Source organism: Rhinichthys klamathensis, unplaced genomic scaffold, assembly GCF_029890125.1.
Source record: "Rhinichthys klamathensis goyatoka isolate OS25496 unplaced genomic scaffold, OSU_Roscu_1.1 h1tg000165l_1, whole genome shotgun sequence".
NCBI lineage: Eukaryota > Metazoa > Chordata > Actinopteri > Cypriniformes > Leuciscidae > Rhinichthys > Rhinichthys klamathensis.
In genome coordinates this window covers 3,760,237-3,780,107 of record NW_026606697.1, presented here as the reverse complement: position 1 = coordinate 3,780,107, position 19,871 = coordinate 3,760,237, and the positions used below count along the sequence as shown (strand labels likewise).

The following is a 19,871-nucleotide window of genomic DNA, read 5'->3' as shown; positions in this document are numbered from 1 at the left end:
TCAAATGCACGTACGTTTGTGAAGATTTTAGGAGGAGACACTTGAGTCGGAAGTTGCACTCCTGCGCAGACCATTGGTCGGTTAAACGTCAGTGGGCGTCGTAATCGCCACGCCATTGGCCAGTTTAGCCCCAGTGGGCGTGGCCACAACCAGAGTCACGCAAACAATCGAAGAATCCTGCACATTCCTTACTAGAATAAGAATAACATTTAAATGTCTTTCCGTGGCGGTAGGTAAAATGAGGCATGCCGCTTAAGAGATCTTTAACTGCGCTTTGCGTCGACTGTGCATATTAAAGTAAAACAATGCAATAATTCGATTTGCCTTTTCCTCTGTGAAAAAAATCTGGGACTATTGTTACATCGCACGGATACTTTTTTTGCTCAAGTTAAGATGGATTCGCACAAGGAATTACCTCCTTCTTCAATGATTTGAATGCAAACGAACGATCTCTTATTGGTGAGTGCTTGCATGCTTTATTTCGTCGGATTTGGGAGATAACGGGCCTTTTGATTTTGCACGTTCAGTTGGAAAATATGGGTTGTGAACATGTTATAATTGACAGATAAAACAAGTAACTGAGCCACCATGACAAAATGAACCGCTGCCATTTTATATTAAAGAGAATGAATGTTTTGATGACGAACAGAATTAAACATCTGCCTTGCTTTTTTCTTTATCAGAGAATGGACATTTTAAGGATGCAATGGAAGAAATGCGTTACTAAAATGTCTTGCATGTAACACAACATTCTGTGGCAAGCGGTCTTAACATTTATTGTCTATAACATTTAAACTGTCTATATATATTTTGTTACTAATACTTTTATTACACTTTTATTAGATACATTTAATACATTTTTATTTTCTTCTGTTTCTGTACTTCTGTTTCTTTTTCGGTATCACTAGTAGCCTACTGTTATAGTACCATCGCTGAGTGGCTAATCATTGTTTAATAGTAACAAATTGGAGATTTTTTGCTATTGAATTCATATTGTGTATATGGTTCAGGTTTTGATTATTTACAATTCACTGACTATATTATTTCAATTGTTGCTTGGACCTATTACACTGTTTGTTTGTTTGTTTGTTTGTTTAGTTCAATAGACAAACACAGTTATTAGAGACTAAATTAAATTAATTAATAGTAAGATTGGTCACACTTTAGTTTAGGGTCCAATTCTCAGTATTAACTTTGTATTAACTACGACCTACGCCTGAACTCTATTATTTACTGCTTATTAATAGTAAGGTAGTTGTTAAGTTTAGGTATTGGGTAGGAAGGGATGTCGAATATGCAGAATAAGGCATTAATATGTGCTTTATATGTACTAATACAGACAATATCATAGTAATATGGATGCTATAAAGTTACTAGTTACCCTAAACTAAAGTGTTACCAATAGTCTCTTAAATGGGTATACCAGTATTAAGTAAATACATGCAAGTAAAGCTGGAATAGGTACTGATACTGGCAATTAGCCGATAAATAATGCTTTTAGTGAAATTGAAAGAGGTAGCCTACTTGTCACTATTAGGTTACTCACAACAAGTAATCGAAAAACGTGCACTAGAAACATAAAGTAGACACTAGTTAGTTTAAATGAATAAATGCTCAAATGGCTTGCCACAGCATGCTGCATAACATTCCCTTTGTGGTCAAATGCATCGCTTGCTTCTAAACGCACCTGTGCTGTGCACGGGAATTAATCGCTGCAAAATAATGAACTGAGTCAAGACACATTCAGACGTCATTATTGTGGACGTGACTTTATTTTTCTTCGCGTAGGTATGAGATGTTGTTAGCCTCGGCCGTGGTCGTCTGGGAATGGCTGAACGAGCACGGGCGCTGGCGACCCTACAGCCCGGCGGTGTCCCATCATATCGAGGCGGTGATCCGCAGCGACCCTCGCGGCGCCGGGAGCGTGGTGCTGGGCCAGGTCGACTCGCGTCTATCGCCGTATATCATTGACCTGCAGTCTATGCACCAGTTTCGGCAAGATACCGGTGAGAGAACGATATCCTACATGGTTTTTTATCTTCTTGCTCATCTATTGTGTTTTATTAATAAGGTGCCTTTGCTCTGAGATCAAACAAATGCGCCAATGAACTCAGATCTGTATTGTGATGACTTGAAGGCAAAGGTCTGCAGATGTCTTGAAAGCTCACCGTGGTATGAAAAAGGTTGGGCTGGGCCTCAAAACCTTCATTTCAGCAACAACAACCTCTTCATTTTTCTCCAGTCAGATCACTGATATAGTTTAAAGCTTCATGTTTTTAATTCACACTTGTTTATGTCTCATGCAATGTGGAGTTCAAGTGGCTCTGCCATGAACTCCTAATGATTTTTGTCAATGCACATGAGTGCTTTGCTGGCGAGAATGAAGGGATTGGTTGAACCTATAACAAGGGGCAACGTGAAGCCGAAACAAAGGGGTGGATTGTTGGCTGTCAGAATTTTGGGAGTCTCTATCACCCATCCTGACAAAGGCCATTGTGCAAGACTGACTAGACTTCATGGGAAGATGGAGGAATGGAGAGAATAGGGTCGACGAAGGGTAGCGGCCCATCGCTCCAAAAACACGAGGGAGGAGGAGATGGAAAAATGAATGGTAGTAGAGCGAGGTCATAAAGGGGGGTCTGATGGATAACCTTTGTGTTGCAGTTTATGCACTGTCAAATTCTTGAGACTAATTGTACTGAAGTACTAATGCATAGTTTTGCTGCAAAACGATTAAATTTGTGTAGTTGGTTAATTGAACTCTTTATGCTGTTCACAGGGTGTCATGTTCTCAGGTGATAAATTAAACCAGTTATAGTAAAGTTCTTCGGCAACCAGACACCTCTCGATATTTCAGCTGAACAAACTTTACATATAGCATACATTTTTCGTCATGTTGAAGTGCATAAACACTAGTACTGGTATTTGCCTGTTGTAGCTTTTCCTCATTGCGTACACAAAATAAACACTGACACAGTCAAAACACATCATTGGAGAAGCACAAATTAAATGTCACGACACAAACTATTTTGGCTGAATTTTTTTTCAGTGCATCACTAAGATATGTACATGTGAGGTTTGCATTCTTTCTCTCCCAGGTGGATCAATTAATATAGATGGCTCATCTTGTACACGCATATATTTTTTTGTTGTCCAATAATAAGTTCTTAGAGTTGAGAGCCCCTTTCCCTTTAAATTATAAATAACATGTGCCTCTAGAAATAGAAGGTAAAAACAATCATGAGTCATCTGTGATGGGCTATAATATTTATTTTTTATGTACTACTACATTAATTAATTGTAATTTAGTAATATAATATTTTTAAATATTTTAAATAATTATATAATTATTAATGACATTTTTGATAATAGACCATTGGCTAAGTAAATCACCCAGAAATAAAAATTCTGTTATCATGTTCTCATCCTCATGTCATTGCAAAGCTATAAACCTTCAGTTCATCTTCAGAATACAAACAAAGATAATTTTGATATACTTTTTTTAAAATATTTTTTTATTTAATTTAGTCTATCCATTGGAAATCCACACAACCAAAAAATATAAAAAGACATCGTAAAAGTATTCCACATGAATCAAGCGGTTTAATCGCTTTAAATGATGAACAGATTTAATTTCGGCTATTCATATATAACACTGATCAACACACATGCATAGAGCTCATAATTAAAATATTAAAATGTAATCAGCCTATTAGCTTATTAATATCTTCATTTGTGTACTGGAGATGAGCGGTAGTCTTATGGGTTCCTGTTTCTTCCAGTTCAAATTCCTTTTTTTAATAAGAAATACATCAAAACAGGACTGTGCTCGTCAAATATTTTTGTGGGCATTTTAAAGTGCACGATGCCGGTAGTTTTGCTAAACTAACCTCTCTGCTCTTCCTTACAGGTACACTGAGACCCGTGCGGCGAAGTTTCTACGACCCGCGGTCGGCCCCGGGGCAGGGTTGGGTGTGGGAATGGGAGAATGACTCGGGCTCATGGACGCCGTACGACACAGAGGTCAGCATCGCCATCCAGGCGGCTCGGGATCGGCAGCAGCCCTGGCTGGACTTAACGCCGTTGGGCTTCTGCTACCTTATAGACCTGCAGAGTATGACGCAGATCAATGGCCAGACGCAACGGCGCCGGCGCATCCAGAGGCGCTCAGACCTGCCCTACCCGCTCGTCTCCGGCCCGCTGCCTAAGCCACACGCGTGGTCGTCCGCTGGAAGTGGTGGACTCTTGGGAGTGGGCGTTTCAGGGGTTAGTGGAGGGAATGGCAGTGCCTATCCCAGTGGAGCTCTCCCAGCTTCTGCTATCACTTCACTTGGTCAACCATGTTCCTGCCAGCAGTGTATGCTAGTCTTGGGCGTCAAGACCCCTAGCATGGCACAAACTCTCGGGCGGAAACCCCCGCCGGTACCCAAGCCTCCGAGCCCAAAGGCGCCATCAAGGGGACACTCTTACTCTCTAACCCTGCCTCACCCTCCTTCCCTTTCCAGAGTCCTCTCGCCACATAGGAACTCCACCTCGGGTGCTAGCGGAGGCTTCGGACACTCCCTCTCTCTGCTGGGTTCAGCCACTGCTGCCCTGTCGATATCCTCTAACCGTCCTCCTCCACCTGCTGTACCGCCACCCCCGCCTCCTTCTGCAATACCCTACACGACCTCTGCGTCCAACCCTACAGCACCTACACCCTCCAACGCCCTTATATCCACAGTGACCACTTGTGCTCCCACGCCGTCTGCTCGTGTTCTGGGTCCTGTGTCTACGGCATCAGCAGCTTGTGCCGCCCCGGTGCCACCGCGCAGTAGTCTGGCAGGCCTTAGCCGCCCCGCCCTGCAGAGAATCGCCATGGCACAGTCACGGGCACTTATTGCATCAGGGTAAGTTGTAACAACTGCAGTCACCTGTGATTGTAAATTAAATGAAAAGACAGGTTCCAAAAGTGGGTTTTCCTTTATTTTAGAGTGTAGCATTCAAAAGTCTGCAATCAGTAAGTTTTTGCTGTTCTTTTGAATTCATCAGAGATCCCGAAAAAAGAGATTTGTTTCCACAAATATATTAAAGGGATAGTTCACCCAAAAAAATCTGTCATTAATTACTCACCCTCATGTCGTTCCAAACCCATAAGACTTTCGTTCATCTTCGGCACACAAATTAAGATATTTTTTATGAGATCTGAGAGCTTTCTGTCCCTCCATTGACTACACAACTACCACTTTGATGATTCAAAAAGTTCATAAAGAGATTGTAAAACCAATCCATCGGAATTGAGCAGTTTAGTCCAAATTTTCTGAAGAGACTCGATCGCTTTATATGATGAATAGAGTGAATTAAGGCTTAGAATCAGCAAACATAGACAGAAGCTCAAACGAACATGCTTGACGCGAGAGAACAAACCTCCTCGGTTCTTGCTGGAGCTCAAACGTGTTGCGTAACACGAGAATGAACCTCATTTGTTCTTGCAGAATCTCAAACGTGCTGCGTAACACGAGAATGAACCTCATTGGTTCTTGCTGAAGCTCAAATATGCTGCGTAACACGAGAATGAACCACAATGGTTCTTGCAGAAGCTCAAACATGCTGCGTAACACGAGAATGAACCTCATTTTTTCTTGCAGAAGCTCAAACGTGTCCTGCGTAACACGAGAATGAACCTCATTGGTTCTTGCGGAAGCTCAAACCGTCAAACGTGTCCTGCGTAACACGAGAATGAACCTCATTGGTTCTTGTTGAAGCTCAAACGTGCTGCGTAACACGAGAATGAACCTCATTGGTTCTTGTTGAAGCTCAAACATGCTGCGTAACACGAGAATGAACCTCATTTGTTCTTGCAGAAGCTCAAACGTGCTGCGTAACACGAGAATGAACCTCATTGGTTCTTGTTGAAGCTCAAACGCGCTGCGTAACACGAGAATGAACCTCATTGGTTCTTGTTGAAGCTCAAATGTGCTGCGTAACACGAGAATGAACCTCATTGGTTCTTGTTGAAGCTCAAACGTGCTGCGTAACACGAGAATGAACCGCATTGGTTCTTGTTGAAGCTCAAACGTGCTGCGTAACACGAGAATGAACCTCATTGGTTCTTGTTGAAGCTCAAACGTGCTGCGTAACACGAGAATGAATCTCATTGGTTCTTGTTGAAGCTCAAACGTGCTGCGTAACACGAGAATGAACCTCATTGGTTCTTGTTGAAGCTCAAATGTGCTGCGTAACACGAGAATGAACCTCATTGGTTCTTGTTGAAGCTCAAACGTGCTGCGTAACGTGAATGAACCTCATTGGTTCTTGTTGAAGCTCAAACGTGCTGCGTAACACGAGAATGAACCTCATTGGTCCTTGTTGAAGCTCAAACGTGCTGCGTAACACGAGAATGAACCTCATTGGTTCTTGTTGAAGCTCAAACGTGCTGCGTAACACGAGAATGAACCTCATTGGTTCTTGTTGAAGCTCAAATGTGCTGCGTAACACGAGAATGAACCTCATTGGTTCTTGTTGAAGCTCAAACGTGCTGCGTAACACGAGAATGAACCTCATTGGTTCTTGTTGAAGCTCAAACGTGCTGCGTAACACGAGAATGAACCTCATTGGTTCTTGTTGAAGCTCAAATGTGCTGCGTAACACGAGAATGAACCTCATTGGTTCTTGTTGAAGCTCAAACGTGCTGCGTAACACGTGAATGAACCTCATTGGTTATTGCAGAAGCTCAAACATGCTGCGTAACACCAGAATGAACCTCATTGGTTCTTGCAGAAGCTCAAACATGCTGCGTAACACGAGAATGAACCTCATTGGTTCTTGTGGAAGCTCAAACGTGCTGTGTAACACGAGAATGAACCTCATTGGTTCTTGTTGAAGCTCAAACGTGCTGCGTAACACGAGAATGAACCTCATTGGTTCTTGCTGAAGCTCAAACATGCTGCGTAACACGAGAATGAACCTCATTGGTTCTTGCTGAAGCTCAAACATGCTGCGTAACACGAGAATGAACCTCATTGGTTCTTGCTGAAGCTCAAACATGCTGCGTAACACGAGAATGAACCTCATTGGTTCTTGCAGAAGCTCAAACATGCTGCGTAACACGAGAATGAACCTCATTGGTTCTTTCAGAAGCTCAAACATGCTGCGTAACACGAGAATGAACCTCATTGGTTCTTGCTGAAGCTCAAACGTGCTGCGTAACACGAGAATGAACCTCATTTGTTCTTGCAGAAGCTCAAACATGCTGCATAACACGAGAATGAACCTCATTGGTTCTTGCAGAAGCTCAAACATGCTGCGTAACACGAGAATGAACCTCATTTGTTCTTGCAGAAGCTCAAACATGCTGCGTAACACGAGAATGAACCTCATTTGTTCTTGCAGAAGCTCAAACATGCTGCGTAACACGAGAATGAACCTCATTTGTTCTTGCAGAAGCTCAAACATGCTGCGTAACACGAGAATGAACCTCATTTGTTCTTGCAGAAGCTCAAACATGCTGCGTAACACGAGAATGAACCTCATTGGTTCTTGCAGAAGCTCAAACATGCTGCGTAACAGGAGAATGAACCTCATTGGTTCTTGCAGAAGCTCAAATGTGCTGTGTAACACGAGAATAAACCTCATTTGTTCTTGCTGAAGCTCAAACATGCTGCGTAACAGGAGAATGAACCTCATTGGTTCTTGCAGAAGCTCAAATGTGCTGTGTAACACGTGAATGAACCTCATTGGTTCTTGTTGAAGCTCAAATGTGCTGTGTAACACGTGAATGAACCTCATTGGTTCTTGTTGAAGCTCAAATGTGCTGCGTAACACGAGAATGAACCGCATTGGTTCTTGTTGAAGCTCAAATGTGCTGCGTAACACGAGAATGAACCTCATTGGTTCTTGCAGAAGCTCAAACGTGCTGCATAACACGAGAATAAACCTCATTTGTTCTTGCTGAAGCTCAAACATGCTGCGTAACAGGAGAATGAACCTCATTGGTTCTTGCAGAAGCTCAAACGTGCTGTGTAACACGTGAATGAACCTCATTGGTTCTTGTTGAAGCTCAAATGTGCAGCGTAACACGAGAATGAACCGCATTGGTTCTTGTTGAAGCTCAAATGTGCAGCGTAACACGTGAATTAACCTCATTGGTTCTTGTTGAAGCTCAAATGTGCTGCGGAACACAAGAATGAACCTCATTGGTTCTTGCAGAAGCTCAAACGTGCTGCGTAACACGAGAATGAACCTCATTGGTTCTTGCTGAAGCTCAAACGTGCTGCGTAACACGAGAATGAACCGCATTGGTTCTTGTTGAAGCTCAAACGTGCTGTGTAACACGAGAATGAACCATAGTGGTTCTTGCAGAAGCTCAAACGTGCTGCGTAACACGAGAATGAACCATAGTGGTTCTTGCAGAAGCTCAAACGTGCTGCGTAACACGAGAATGAACCTCATTGGTTCTTGCTGAAGCTCAAACGTGCTGCGTAACACGAGAATGAACCTCATTGGTTCTTGCTGAAGCTCAAACGTGCTGCGGAACACAAGAATGAACCTCATTGGTTCTTGCTGAAGCTCAAACGTGCTGTGTAACACAGGAATGGACCTCAGCACGTCAAGCAAACACGCCTGAGCTTCCGTTTACCACAACTGATATGGATTTGTTTTACGATCTCTTTATGATCTTTTTGAAGCGTCAAAGTGGTAGTCATTTAGCTTCACATTTAATTTTGAAATTTGAATCAAGTAAATGCAGCCTTGGTGAGCATAAGAGACTTTAAAAACATTAAAATCTTACCGACCCCAAACTTTTGACTGGTAGTGTATAAGAACCAAGTTGGCTACTGAATACAGCCGCCTAAAGGTGGTCACATTTTGCAATGTGACATCATGGGCGAAATCTAGTCATTTATTTTTGAATCGGGAGTTTTTTGTCTGAGGTCGAAAAAATTACCCATGCAGATTTTGCTCTTCCTATTTGGTCATGCAAATTCACCGCATTGACAAACAGAAAGCTGCTTGGTTCGAAAGTGATCCCTGAGCTGTGCTTCCACTTTTGTTTTTTTTGCTTGTTGAAACTTTTTTTTGCCCAAATTTCTCTAATGTGACCACACCTTAACTTACAAAACGCTTGTGAAGACCAAATTTTGTGCTTGCATCTCCTTGTGAATAAAATGTGAGATTGTTAGGCTAAATGTTTTAGCTTGAATTCAGCCTCTGCTGCCTCAAATGTCAAAACCTTGAATGTTTACAGAAAGTCTGTCACTCTGGGATGTGTGTACACAGAGATAGATAGCTCAGATTTATTGCTGTTTTTCAGAACGCATTTCACCTTTGGGAACAGACTAAAAATGCTGTAATATAAACATGACAATTGAGAACTTGAATCCAATACATCTCAATTGTTGACTTTATCTGGTTAGACTACTAGTTCATTTGTTTTGTTTGTATGTAGGTCTGTGCTTTGAAATGGTTTCACTTCTCTAATAGTTTATTTTTGAAGAAAAGGAACTTGTGTTTCAAGAATACTTGTAAGGTTGACACATTTAAGAAAGTTTAATTTAGCACGGCTAGCCTGTAGTGTTTTAAATGCTTGGTCTGAACCTGAAGTTCATTCTGCTTCCACTCGCTTTTCACAATTTACTTTTGGATCCGGACCTCAGTAAACCAGAATTCTCTCGTAACCACTGGAATGGCGACTGGGGTCGAACATTAAACCTTTAACGTCAGAATGGATCGATCCCAACTTTGAACCTCAACTTCAGTTTGAAATATCATTTGACAGTTTCCAAGATGGTGATGACTAAAGCAGTGTTTCATTGGTTATTTTCAAGTGGAATTGGGAGAAATTGGTGTTACGGATTGAGCATTAGTGTAACCCTTTGTTAGCCTGGTTAAAACCAGACCATTCTCAGTTGTAACTGAGTTATGGTCTGGCAAAGCGTCATAGACAAATCATTTCCAGAGGGGCGTCACCAATGGACGTTGCGGATAGACCTAAACCAATCAGAGCGATGAAGGAGATGACGTATGCAGAGCGGCGGAGAAACATCTCCGAGTGTTGTTCTTTGCTCGGTTTTTAACAAAAAGGAAACGTTCAAATCGCTTAAAACAGACGCGATAGCGGATTCGAACGAGTGATGTTCGACGGCGGCATCCATCTTTGTAATGTAGGCTACAAAATCTGCTTCAAAATCCCAGCGCTGTCGTCATCGTGTAAAGCCCGGCCCAACGTTTCTGATTGGTGCCTCGATTTCGACGGATTGGAAATGGGCTTGAATGAGCTCTTTGCCAGACTAACTTTCAGAGCAAATCTAAATTTCCCGGAAGTTGTCTGGGTTTTACCAGGCTAACCCTTTGTGGTAAGAGATGGGGAAATTTAAACTGGTTAATTTTCTCAGTTATTTTTTTAATAAGTCTTAGTACTGTGTCAAATGTACTTTGTAGGGTTTTTGATCATATTTGGTCAATCTTATCCTGTTTTAGTTTAGTCAAGTTTTAGTCAACTAAATGTCTGTCTGTGCATTTTAGTCGTCACATTTTCGTGGTTAAATTGATAATCATGATTATTTTGATAAAGAATATTCGCCATTCTCTCTATACATTCGTGATTCTTCCGCGGTGTAGAGAGAGCGCGTGCGCATGGTAAGTATCCTGATTGGGGGATTTTAGACTCTTGATATCTGGCAACTGCAAGCATTAAAGCTACATTTACCAATACAGTGGGTGAATTACTGTATGTATATTACGATGTTATGATGAACTGTGCCTTTCTCCACTAACGTTCTTGTTCAAAGCGTTTCTAAAGATGCTGATTTTTAGAAGGAAGTTGTCTGACTCTGAGATGGTGAACAGGAACATGGTTTGTGTAACATTGGCAAAACATTATTAGCTATTTGATAACGTAGTCCAGCAAAAGGCTAATATTAATTACCGTTATGTGTCCGATGTTGTAGAGAGCGATACATAAAACACATTACCATTCTGATACATAATAGACTTGTAGACGAGCCTGTATAATTCCTCTTCTTTTTCTGAATCAGTTTCTGATTCAAACATATATTGCTGAAATTAACTAATATTTCTACTTGCCATTGTGTAGCATTTCCTACAGTAAAGTTGAGTGAGAGGATCAGGTATTCTAAGCTGGCGTGAGTGAGTGGAGGCGGGGATAAATAGCATATTCATGGTTCCGCATATACTAAATGAAGCAAGAGTGTAGAGTTACATTCAAGTTATTTTAAGGCATTAAGAATTTTTTTTCACAGGAAAAAATCATTTAAATATGTAATTTTGGTGATCAAACATGAGTTTTAAGCGATAAAATTATTGACTACGGGGGACTTTAACGAAATGAACACTAGTCCGACCGAGTTCTGGAACGGAGCATAGGTTTTGAGGATCATGCTTAGGTTATACTAGACTTTAGGATCAGGAAGTGTGAGTCTCTGAAAGTAATAGCAGCATTACATTACATTACATTACATTATACTTCTGTGCTGCTACTAAACGTTTTTGATAGTCTCTCCTGCTCACCAAGGCTGCATTTATTCGTTCAAAAATACAGTAAAAACAGAAATATTGTGAAATATCATTACAATTTAAAACGGCAATTTTCTATTATCTTTTTAAAATTCCTTTGATCAAAGCTGAATTTTCAGCATCATTACTTCAGTGTCACATGATCCTTCAGAAATCATTCTAATATGCTGTTTTCTGATGCGCAAGAAACATTTCTTATTATTATCAATGTTGAAAACAATTGTGCTGCTTAATATTTGTATGGGAACCATATTAAATTTGCTCAGGATTCTTAGATGACTGGAAAGTTCAAAAGAACAGCATTTATTTGAAATGTTAATCTTTTATAAATGCCTTCCAGTTTTTGATGAGTTTAATGCATCCTTGGCTGAATAAAAGTATTTTTTAAAAGATCCAAACTTTTGAACGGTAGTGTATGTCACATTATACTTGGAAAAACTGTGTGCTTCCATGAAGGCAAGAGAATAGTTAATGAAAGGAAGCTTTCTAGACGTAGCTGGTCGATGGGAGTCCTCTATGCCTCTATGTTGAGTGTCAACAGGTCAGTCTCGTTCATTAGACTCCCTCCTCCTTCTTTCTGTCCCGTTCTCCCTGTTCCCCGTTCCCAGGCTCCGTTCATTCCTGGGGGCCCCTTTAGCTCTATTGTGCGAGTGTTTTCGAGAGCGTGTGTGTGCGCCGAGTGCGTATCCAAGGCAACCTTTGTTGGCAGTCGGCAGCTTGGGTTTTATATTTGCAACACAATGCAGTTAAAGGTGGGGGGGATGTCAGTGGAAAGACAGAAGAGGGGGAAGAGATTTGGTAGTCTGTGTGAAGGAGGTTTGGGAATAGTTGCTTGATTGAGCAAGTGTTTGTTTTGAGTGTGTGCGCTTGTGTGAGACTCAGACGCTGTCCTGTAGACACAAACGTCTGTCTCAGACACTGGAGGAGCGCAGATTTTAGGTTTATGCGTAGTGGCATATGACTGGGATGAGGAGTGAGCCATGAAAAGTGAAGTGAGCCAACGAACGTCATATTCAGGCGTGCTCTGGCATACTGATAAGTATCAGGATGGGGTTTGGATTTTTACAACCATGCACACGCACAGAAACATCTTATAATGGCAATCATGAATGCTCAGTATTATGTAACACTCCTGTGGTTTTGTGGATAAACACAGCATCATCTTGTATATCATATATCTTTTGTATATACACTACACTACCGTTCAAAAGTTTGGGGTCAGTGTTGGATTGTGCCAAAATGTTGGGATCCGATGGATTTCAGTTGTTTTAAATTGTAACCATATTTTACAATATATTAATAAATGCAGCATTGCCGAGCATTAGAGACTTCTTTCAAAAACCTTGAAATGTCTTACCGACCCCAAACTTTTGAATAGTGGTGTACCGTGGGGTCCAACAGTCTGACCACCCTGAATGTAAAATCGAATTTAAACTAGAAAGCTTATGCTGTTAAAGCTGCAGTCCGTAACTTTTTTAAGTTAAAAATAATCCAAAATAATCATTACGTCACACCCGTACACATAAAGAAGGAGTTTCGGCTAGCCGGCTATACTGCGCGTGACGAGATGTTTAGATGCTTTTCTCGCAGCACTTTACATAATTAAACTTATGGCATCCAGAAAGATCCAAACAACAATCATCAGTGTCAACTGGAGATTCAGCAGTTATAAAACCCAAAAGACTTCGTACTTCGGATTTAAGGTGGCTAGAGAAAGAGAAAGAAACCGTCTCATGCGAACACAAGGATTTAAACATCGGCGGGGCTTTTGAAAAGTGCTTGAACTCCGTGTTTTGAAGGGGTTCAAAACGGAAGAAGAGACGGCTTTTTTCTGCTGAACAAGTAAGACATTTCAATAGTTCAATCGTGTAACAGTACGTTTTCTTAATTCACACAGTTATGGAGTTTCCTTTGTTGTGCCTTTCTCGTTTTGCTATTATGGAGAATATGAATTCTGAACTACACAGGTAACCATAAAACACATTAAATTTAACATTAGTCACGCAATGCTGATGTTGTTAACATGAACAATTTGAGAACAAAGTAGGCTATAATTTGCACGGTTGCTGTAAATCGCGTTGATTAAATCTAACGAAGCTTATCATGTCGAATGCTTTTTCCCCCTTAGTTGGTCAGAACAAAAATGGATGTTACTTACTTGTTCAGAAGACATTTTCTTATGAAAATTCTTATGTTGGTCAAACTTTCAAAAAGTGAATCTGTGATTCTGTATGACAGTATCCACACAGCGCGGTGACTGACAGCAGCACTCGCCTCAAAACACTGTGTTCATCCGCGCTGTTTCATGCCGATTTACAACCCACGTAAAGAATTCCGCGAATCACTGCAGTTACAGATTTCGAACAGAGAGATGGCGACAAAGAGGAAAAGCTACGGACTGCAGCTTTAAATGTATAAGTTATATTCCAGATTCTGCTATATTTCTAGGTTCATGCAGCACAAGTGCTTCTGTCATTGAAGTGAAAAGGGGACAAACCAATTGCTAAATTCTGAAAATGATTGTTTGTTTTAGTTCCTGATAATATAATTGTTACAGTGGAGCATGGCGGCCACATATTTTTTCCACTCAATTATGTCATAATAACGAGAACGATATATTTTCTCGTAATAACGAGATGCGATGTCATTAAAACAACATATTTTTCTCATTAAAACATATTTTCTCTTAATAACATGATATTATGTCAAAAAAATAATATTTTTTCCCATTATAACAAGATATTATATCGTTAAATTTACATATTTAGCACATGACGATAATGTGGGAAATAGGCCTTTATAACAGTCCTCGTTTAAAAAGTGGAAGCTTCAATAGTATATTGAAATAACTTCTGCTGTAGCCTGTATGGATGGTGTTGTGGCCAATTCTTGGTCGCGATCTCAATTTTCAAAGTCTGGTCAGGTTCTCAGAAGAAATCTTTCAGAGTCGAGGTTTCGGGTCTCAGAAGAAAATAACTTTATTGAGCAGTTCAACAAAGTGAGAAGCCATCTGGACATCTGAATCTTACAATAGTCAATACTCGGTTCTTATACATTTTCTTATCTTTTACCTGTCCAATTAGTGCTCGTTCTGTTATCTTTTCCTCTTTGCTCCTCCCCACTATTTCGCCACAATTATGTTTTCATATTTGCTGATTCAGCTTTAACTGTGGCCAACCTTTAGCACATATATTTAAAAAAAAAATTATTACATACACAGTTTTTAAGAACCTTAAAGCTCCAGTCGGCAAGTCTGGCAGATTGAGTGGATTTAGGAAAATTTTGAATGTTTACAACTCTCATGCCCCTCCCCCACTATCAACGGATACCCTCCCACCCAGTTCATGCTCGTCAGTGCGTGTGCACCAGATTTTCAGTGAACGCCAGGACTCTCAAGTGTCACGCATTGAGCGTGACAGTCACTCATTTCGGTCTTTTGTCACGCTCTCCCGCCACACATTGTATTTCTCACGCTGAAAAACTATTTGTAATATATTTAATATGCCGCAGCGCCCAAAACTCTGGCCGCGCCGCTCTCACTGTGGAACCGGCATGAATCATGCGCGTTTCCTCTGGTGTTGTTCGTCGAGCTACACAATAAGCCAATCAGAAAATAGCACTATTGTATCTGGGTAAGATTTAACGCAACAACCAATGACAAAAATGTATCCAACCCCCCGTCGGCTGGGTGTCACTCTTACCTGTCTTCAAAACTTGAGAGCCCTGGAACGCGCCCGTCTCATCAGCATCCATCAACACCATGGAGTATTTGGAGGTATGCTGTCCTGGCTAATCTACCGATAGATTGCAATTGCTAACGTCATTTATACTCTAAATGAGCTTACTTGATTTTCCGTCATCACTCTTCGTTACTGCGCGAACTTCCGCGAACTTCAGGCGTGTGCATGTGATTGTAACGTGCGCGAGGGGTGGCGTGTGCCCGATCTGTGATTGACAGTCAGATCTCACTCCCCCCTGCGCTGATTGGACATGATGAACCGGGAGCTGTGGATTTTTGCAAAACAAATAACACGCTCCAGGTGGAGTTAGAAGCTCGGGTTTTTTTCTAAAACCACTTTATTTATGTTGTTCTGTCAGATTATAGTGTCGATTTCACTGAATATGATCAAAAAAATGTTGCCGACGGCAGCTTTAACAGCTGTACCTTCACATGATCTTTGGACTTGTTTTTCTATACATGCAAACATACAGAGCTTCTAGGTGTTTTCCAACACCTGGTCTTTTCTCACATCACCTTCCATTTTCTAACAGGCCTACTTTCATTTTGTGATACATGTATAGGACAGTAGAATTCTCCAACACAACCCCCCTTTGGTACTACCTCTAGTCCCACACTCAACTTGTCTCCCAGAATGCATCTTCATGAATTAGTGTTTCTTTCTTTACTCTACAACATGGTCAATATAGACCATCCATCTTTATCAACCAGACTTTATTCACAAAGGTGCACCCTGGAGGAAGAGAAGGACCAAACATCTCCGCCCTCAATTGACTAGGATGGAGTAAAAGATCCCACCTTCCTTTCACATCACTTTTAAGGGGATGTATTTTCTTACTTCAAAACCACTCAATGCATTTAATTAAATTAATACATTACATGCTTCTTTAAATTCTTGACTTTGTCCAACGGTGCCAGAGGAACTGCGCAGGCGCTTCCGGTGGCCTGGAGTGCTATCTGGGTTGCTCCATCGTTGCCAGAGGTGCCCAGGCCTTGCCTAGAGCACTATCTGGTGTTGGAGCAGACAGCGGGTTTTTAAACCACCAGTTGAGTCAGCTCTTGTTTCTTCAACAATCGACGACCGCGCTTGCAAATAATTCCTCTTTTGTACTATAACTATATACATGTTCCAATGGTCTAATGCATGTAATTACTAGGCTTCTAAACTTTTTAACTTGTTACAGGAATATATTCAAAGTGTAATAGTAAAAAGTGAATAAAAATGATTAATAGTAATAAAAAACATTCTTATCTTTTTCCCATTAGTTCTTGTTGCATTACCTCGTACCACGGGCAATGACCTGCTTCAGACCCTCTATCGTCCCCTCTCATTCACATATTTAAAAATTGTGACAGTTAATATGGTTACATGTAAGTATATTTTTATACGATTATATGGGTAAAACCATGCAAAAGGATTACATCAATTATATAGTCAAGAAGATCATACTTGATTATATGGGTAGCTTTTTCAAAAAGAAAGGATATATAAGTGATTGTCTTCAGAAAGGTTATACATGTAAAAATGTTATACGAGTAAATATTTTCAGGAAAAAGGGCCCTTGTATAAAATCAAAAACACAGAAGAAACCCCTCTAACTACCTTCCTATTCTACCCATACTTCTAATTGTTCTAACTAATTTTATCCCCAAATCAAAATACACAGTGGGGCTATCTCCCTATCTTAACAAAAACAGAGTAAAAGATTATTAAATTTAAACTTGGGTACCCTATAGGGATCGACCGATATGGATTTTTTAGTGCCGATACCGATACCGATTTTTTTCCCATCAGCCTTAGCCGATGACCGATACGGGCTGCCGATTTTCTTGAGCCGATATTTGGAGCCGATACATTTTGTTCCCTCAATTTACATCATAAAAATGACATGATGTTAACAAATGTTAAAGGTCTCAATTTAATTAAAGTAACATTTATTTAACGTAAAAAAATCAATATTTAACAAATAGTAAAAACATGTGAGGTAGAACAAGAACAAGTAGATAAACAATATTTAACAAATATTAAAAACATGAGGTAGAACAAAAAAAAGTTCACTGCTGAAAATAAATATTTAAGCATAAATAAAATAATTACACTATTGCACACAGTAGCAACCAGCATAATAAAGTGCACAGTGCACACTGTACTTCATTTTAAAAGTAACGAACTATTTACTGCCATGGTTTAAATTTTTCTACATAAAATAAAATGAGCATGTCTAGTCTCTAATATCACTGCGATGGCGAGGGAGACACACACCACACGCGTCCAAACCTCAGCCAGGTGGTCGCTGAATAAATCTCCCACAAAAAGCACGGAACAACGTTGGTATTACTTAATCCTATGACCAGTGTTCGTAACAGCTACCGTACGCATACTAGGGCTGTCAAAATTGCTCAAATGGCGTTTGTATATTCCCTCTAAAAAACATATTTGAACACATCGTCGTGCATTTGGTCAATGACGCGCATCACGTCAATAACAGGACAAATTAATACAAAGAGACATAACTACTAGTATTAAGTAGCTTATTTGAGTTTAAACATATTTGACAACGTATTACTACAAAAAAAAAAAAAAGTAAATCAACTAATGGCCAAGACCGCAGAGCTCACTCTGGCTCGCCCGGACTCGCAGGCGCACTCTGTCTCTCTCTCTCTCGCACTCACCCTCACGCTCTCCGCGCAAACCGGTTTAAATGAACAACAACAAACAAATGTTGAGTGCTGATCAAGAGTTTTGTGCAAGCAATTTAAGGTATATAGCAGGCTTCATTCAGTGATTGAAACAAATACATTAATTGAAGTTTCACAGTACATAGAACCGACACTGAGCGCTCCGAGCGAGCTGTGCTGTGGTAACGTTAGTCTGCTACCGCGGGCGTGTTTTTCCACATTCGAATATTAATTTTCACCTTCAAAATTCAGTTTTTTAAAACTATTCGAATATATATTCGTATTTAGAATATTCATTGACAGCCCTAATGCATACTGAACGGATAGCCTACAGCTATTTGCAGCTCCCTAAATACAATGGCAAGCAAGCAGTTTTATAGACGAGTCATTCGCGTTTTCCATTTGGACCCACAAACTTGCTTAGCTATATAGTTGCAACCACATAACAGTTATAGAGCAACGTGTTTCCATTTTCAAAGTGTTTGACAATATTTCAGCAGTCAAACAGTTAAAAGATGCTTTGAAAGTTTAAAAGTTACCGTTATCTTGAAGCGCAGGTTGCACTCTGCTAGTGGGGGAGGGACAGTGCAGGGTCTGCACGTGAACTGCAGCGTCTCCAGCAGCACAGAGCTGCCTGTGGACGCCTGTTTATAAATAATGCCGGGAAAAAACTATCGGCGAACGCAGCAGCCGCGTATCGGCCGATTCCGAGACACGTAAAAACCGCAAATATCGGCCCGATATATCGGCTGGCCGATATATCGGTCGATCACTAGTGCCCTTTTTCCTTGTCTCTTCACCCGACCCCTCACAGGAAGTCATCCAGCTCGTCCAAGCCTGGGCCAATTGGATATACTCCCGAGGTGGTGCATCCAATGTCAATGCCTGATGGTTTCACTGACACATTGATCATTTGTTTTGCGGCTGCATTAGCCAGCATGGATCTGAGAAAAGGCACAATACAGCAGCACAGCACAAAAACAACGCCAATAGTTACTGCTATCACTATTCCCACCTTAATGAGCCATTCCCTCCATGATCCAAATATAGAATCAAGCCAGTATCCAAAACTTCTGTCCCTCCCTGCATTTGTTCTGCTTTTAATGTCTCAAAAAAGCCTTCTGCTGTTTGTAGCCTTTCTATCTTTCTTAGCTATTTTTCTTTTCACACTTTCACACTTTTTATTCTCTTCTCATTCACACACCCGGGATTTCACTCACACACTTTCACTGCTTTTTCTAATGTATTAATAGACTTTACTTTTTTATCTAGTAGAGGTTGTGTCTCTTTGTCAGGGTCACTGAGCTTGCAATCTGGCAGGTGACCAAACAAACGACAAAACCAATATCTTGGGATATTCCTTGCTTTATAATTTTTATATTTTTGGGATTTTTCTTTACCTATCAGATTTTTACCATCCATTAATTTCTTCAATTGTTTTATTAATTCATAGTTTGAGGCTTCTTATTTAATGTGCACAATTTTATTACTGTTGTTCTTTCTCCCTCAACTCAGTCTCTCTCTCTTATCAGTAGCTCAGGGGCTTTTTTGGCCTGCAGGCCCGCTCAGTCTATTTTTACAATCAGGAGACCCCTCTTCTCTCTCTCTGGAGGATTTTGACCTTTTCTCTTAACTTTTCCTTTAATTTAGACGCCTATTTTCAATTGATTTTTTATTAAACTAATGTTTTTGTGATTTTAGCGTCCTTTCTCTAATCTTTTTCCTGCAACTTTCCACTTTTACACTATTCTTCAGCCGGCACACTTTTACACTTACAACACTAACAACAATTATAGCATTTCTCCATATTTTTATCATTCATACCAACAGATTCACCGCCCTTCTGGTAATCTGCCCCCTACAGTCCTTCTTATAGGGTTTTAAACATTCTCTCAGGTAAAATACAGCACTTCTTGTATTATTACCCCTGTGTCCCTTC

General features: G+C 40.5%; 1 protein-coding gene across 2 annotated transcripts in view; it reads left to right on the top strand.

The window, feature by feature from the left end:
- The first annotated feature begins 138 nt into the window (after positions 1-138).
- The window catches only part of dtx4a (deltex 4, E3 ubiquitin ligase a), a 33,753-nt gene continuing 14,020 nt past the window's right edge, over positions 139-19,871 (top strand). Inside the window, exons 1-3 of one of the 2 annotated variants that reach the window (XM_056259261.1) lie at positions 139-459; positions 1,789-2,006; positions 3,911-4,889. In XM_056259261.1, the coding sequence (XP_056115236.1) occupies positions 1,796-2,006; positions 3,911-4,889 (1,190 nt within the window). In that variant the 5' untranslated portion in view covers positions 139-459; positions 1,789-1,795. Of the gene's footprint in view, positions 460-1,632; positions 2,007-3,910; positions 4,890-19,871 lie in introns of those variants that run through there. The other variant, XM_056259262.1, reaches the window with a different exon arrangement.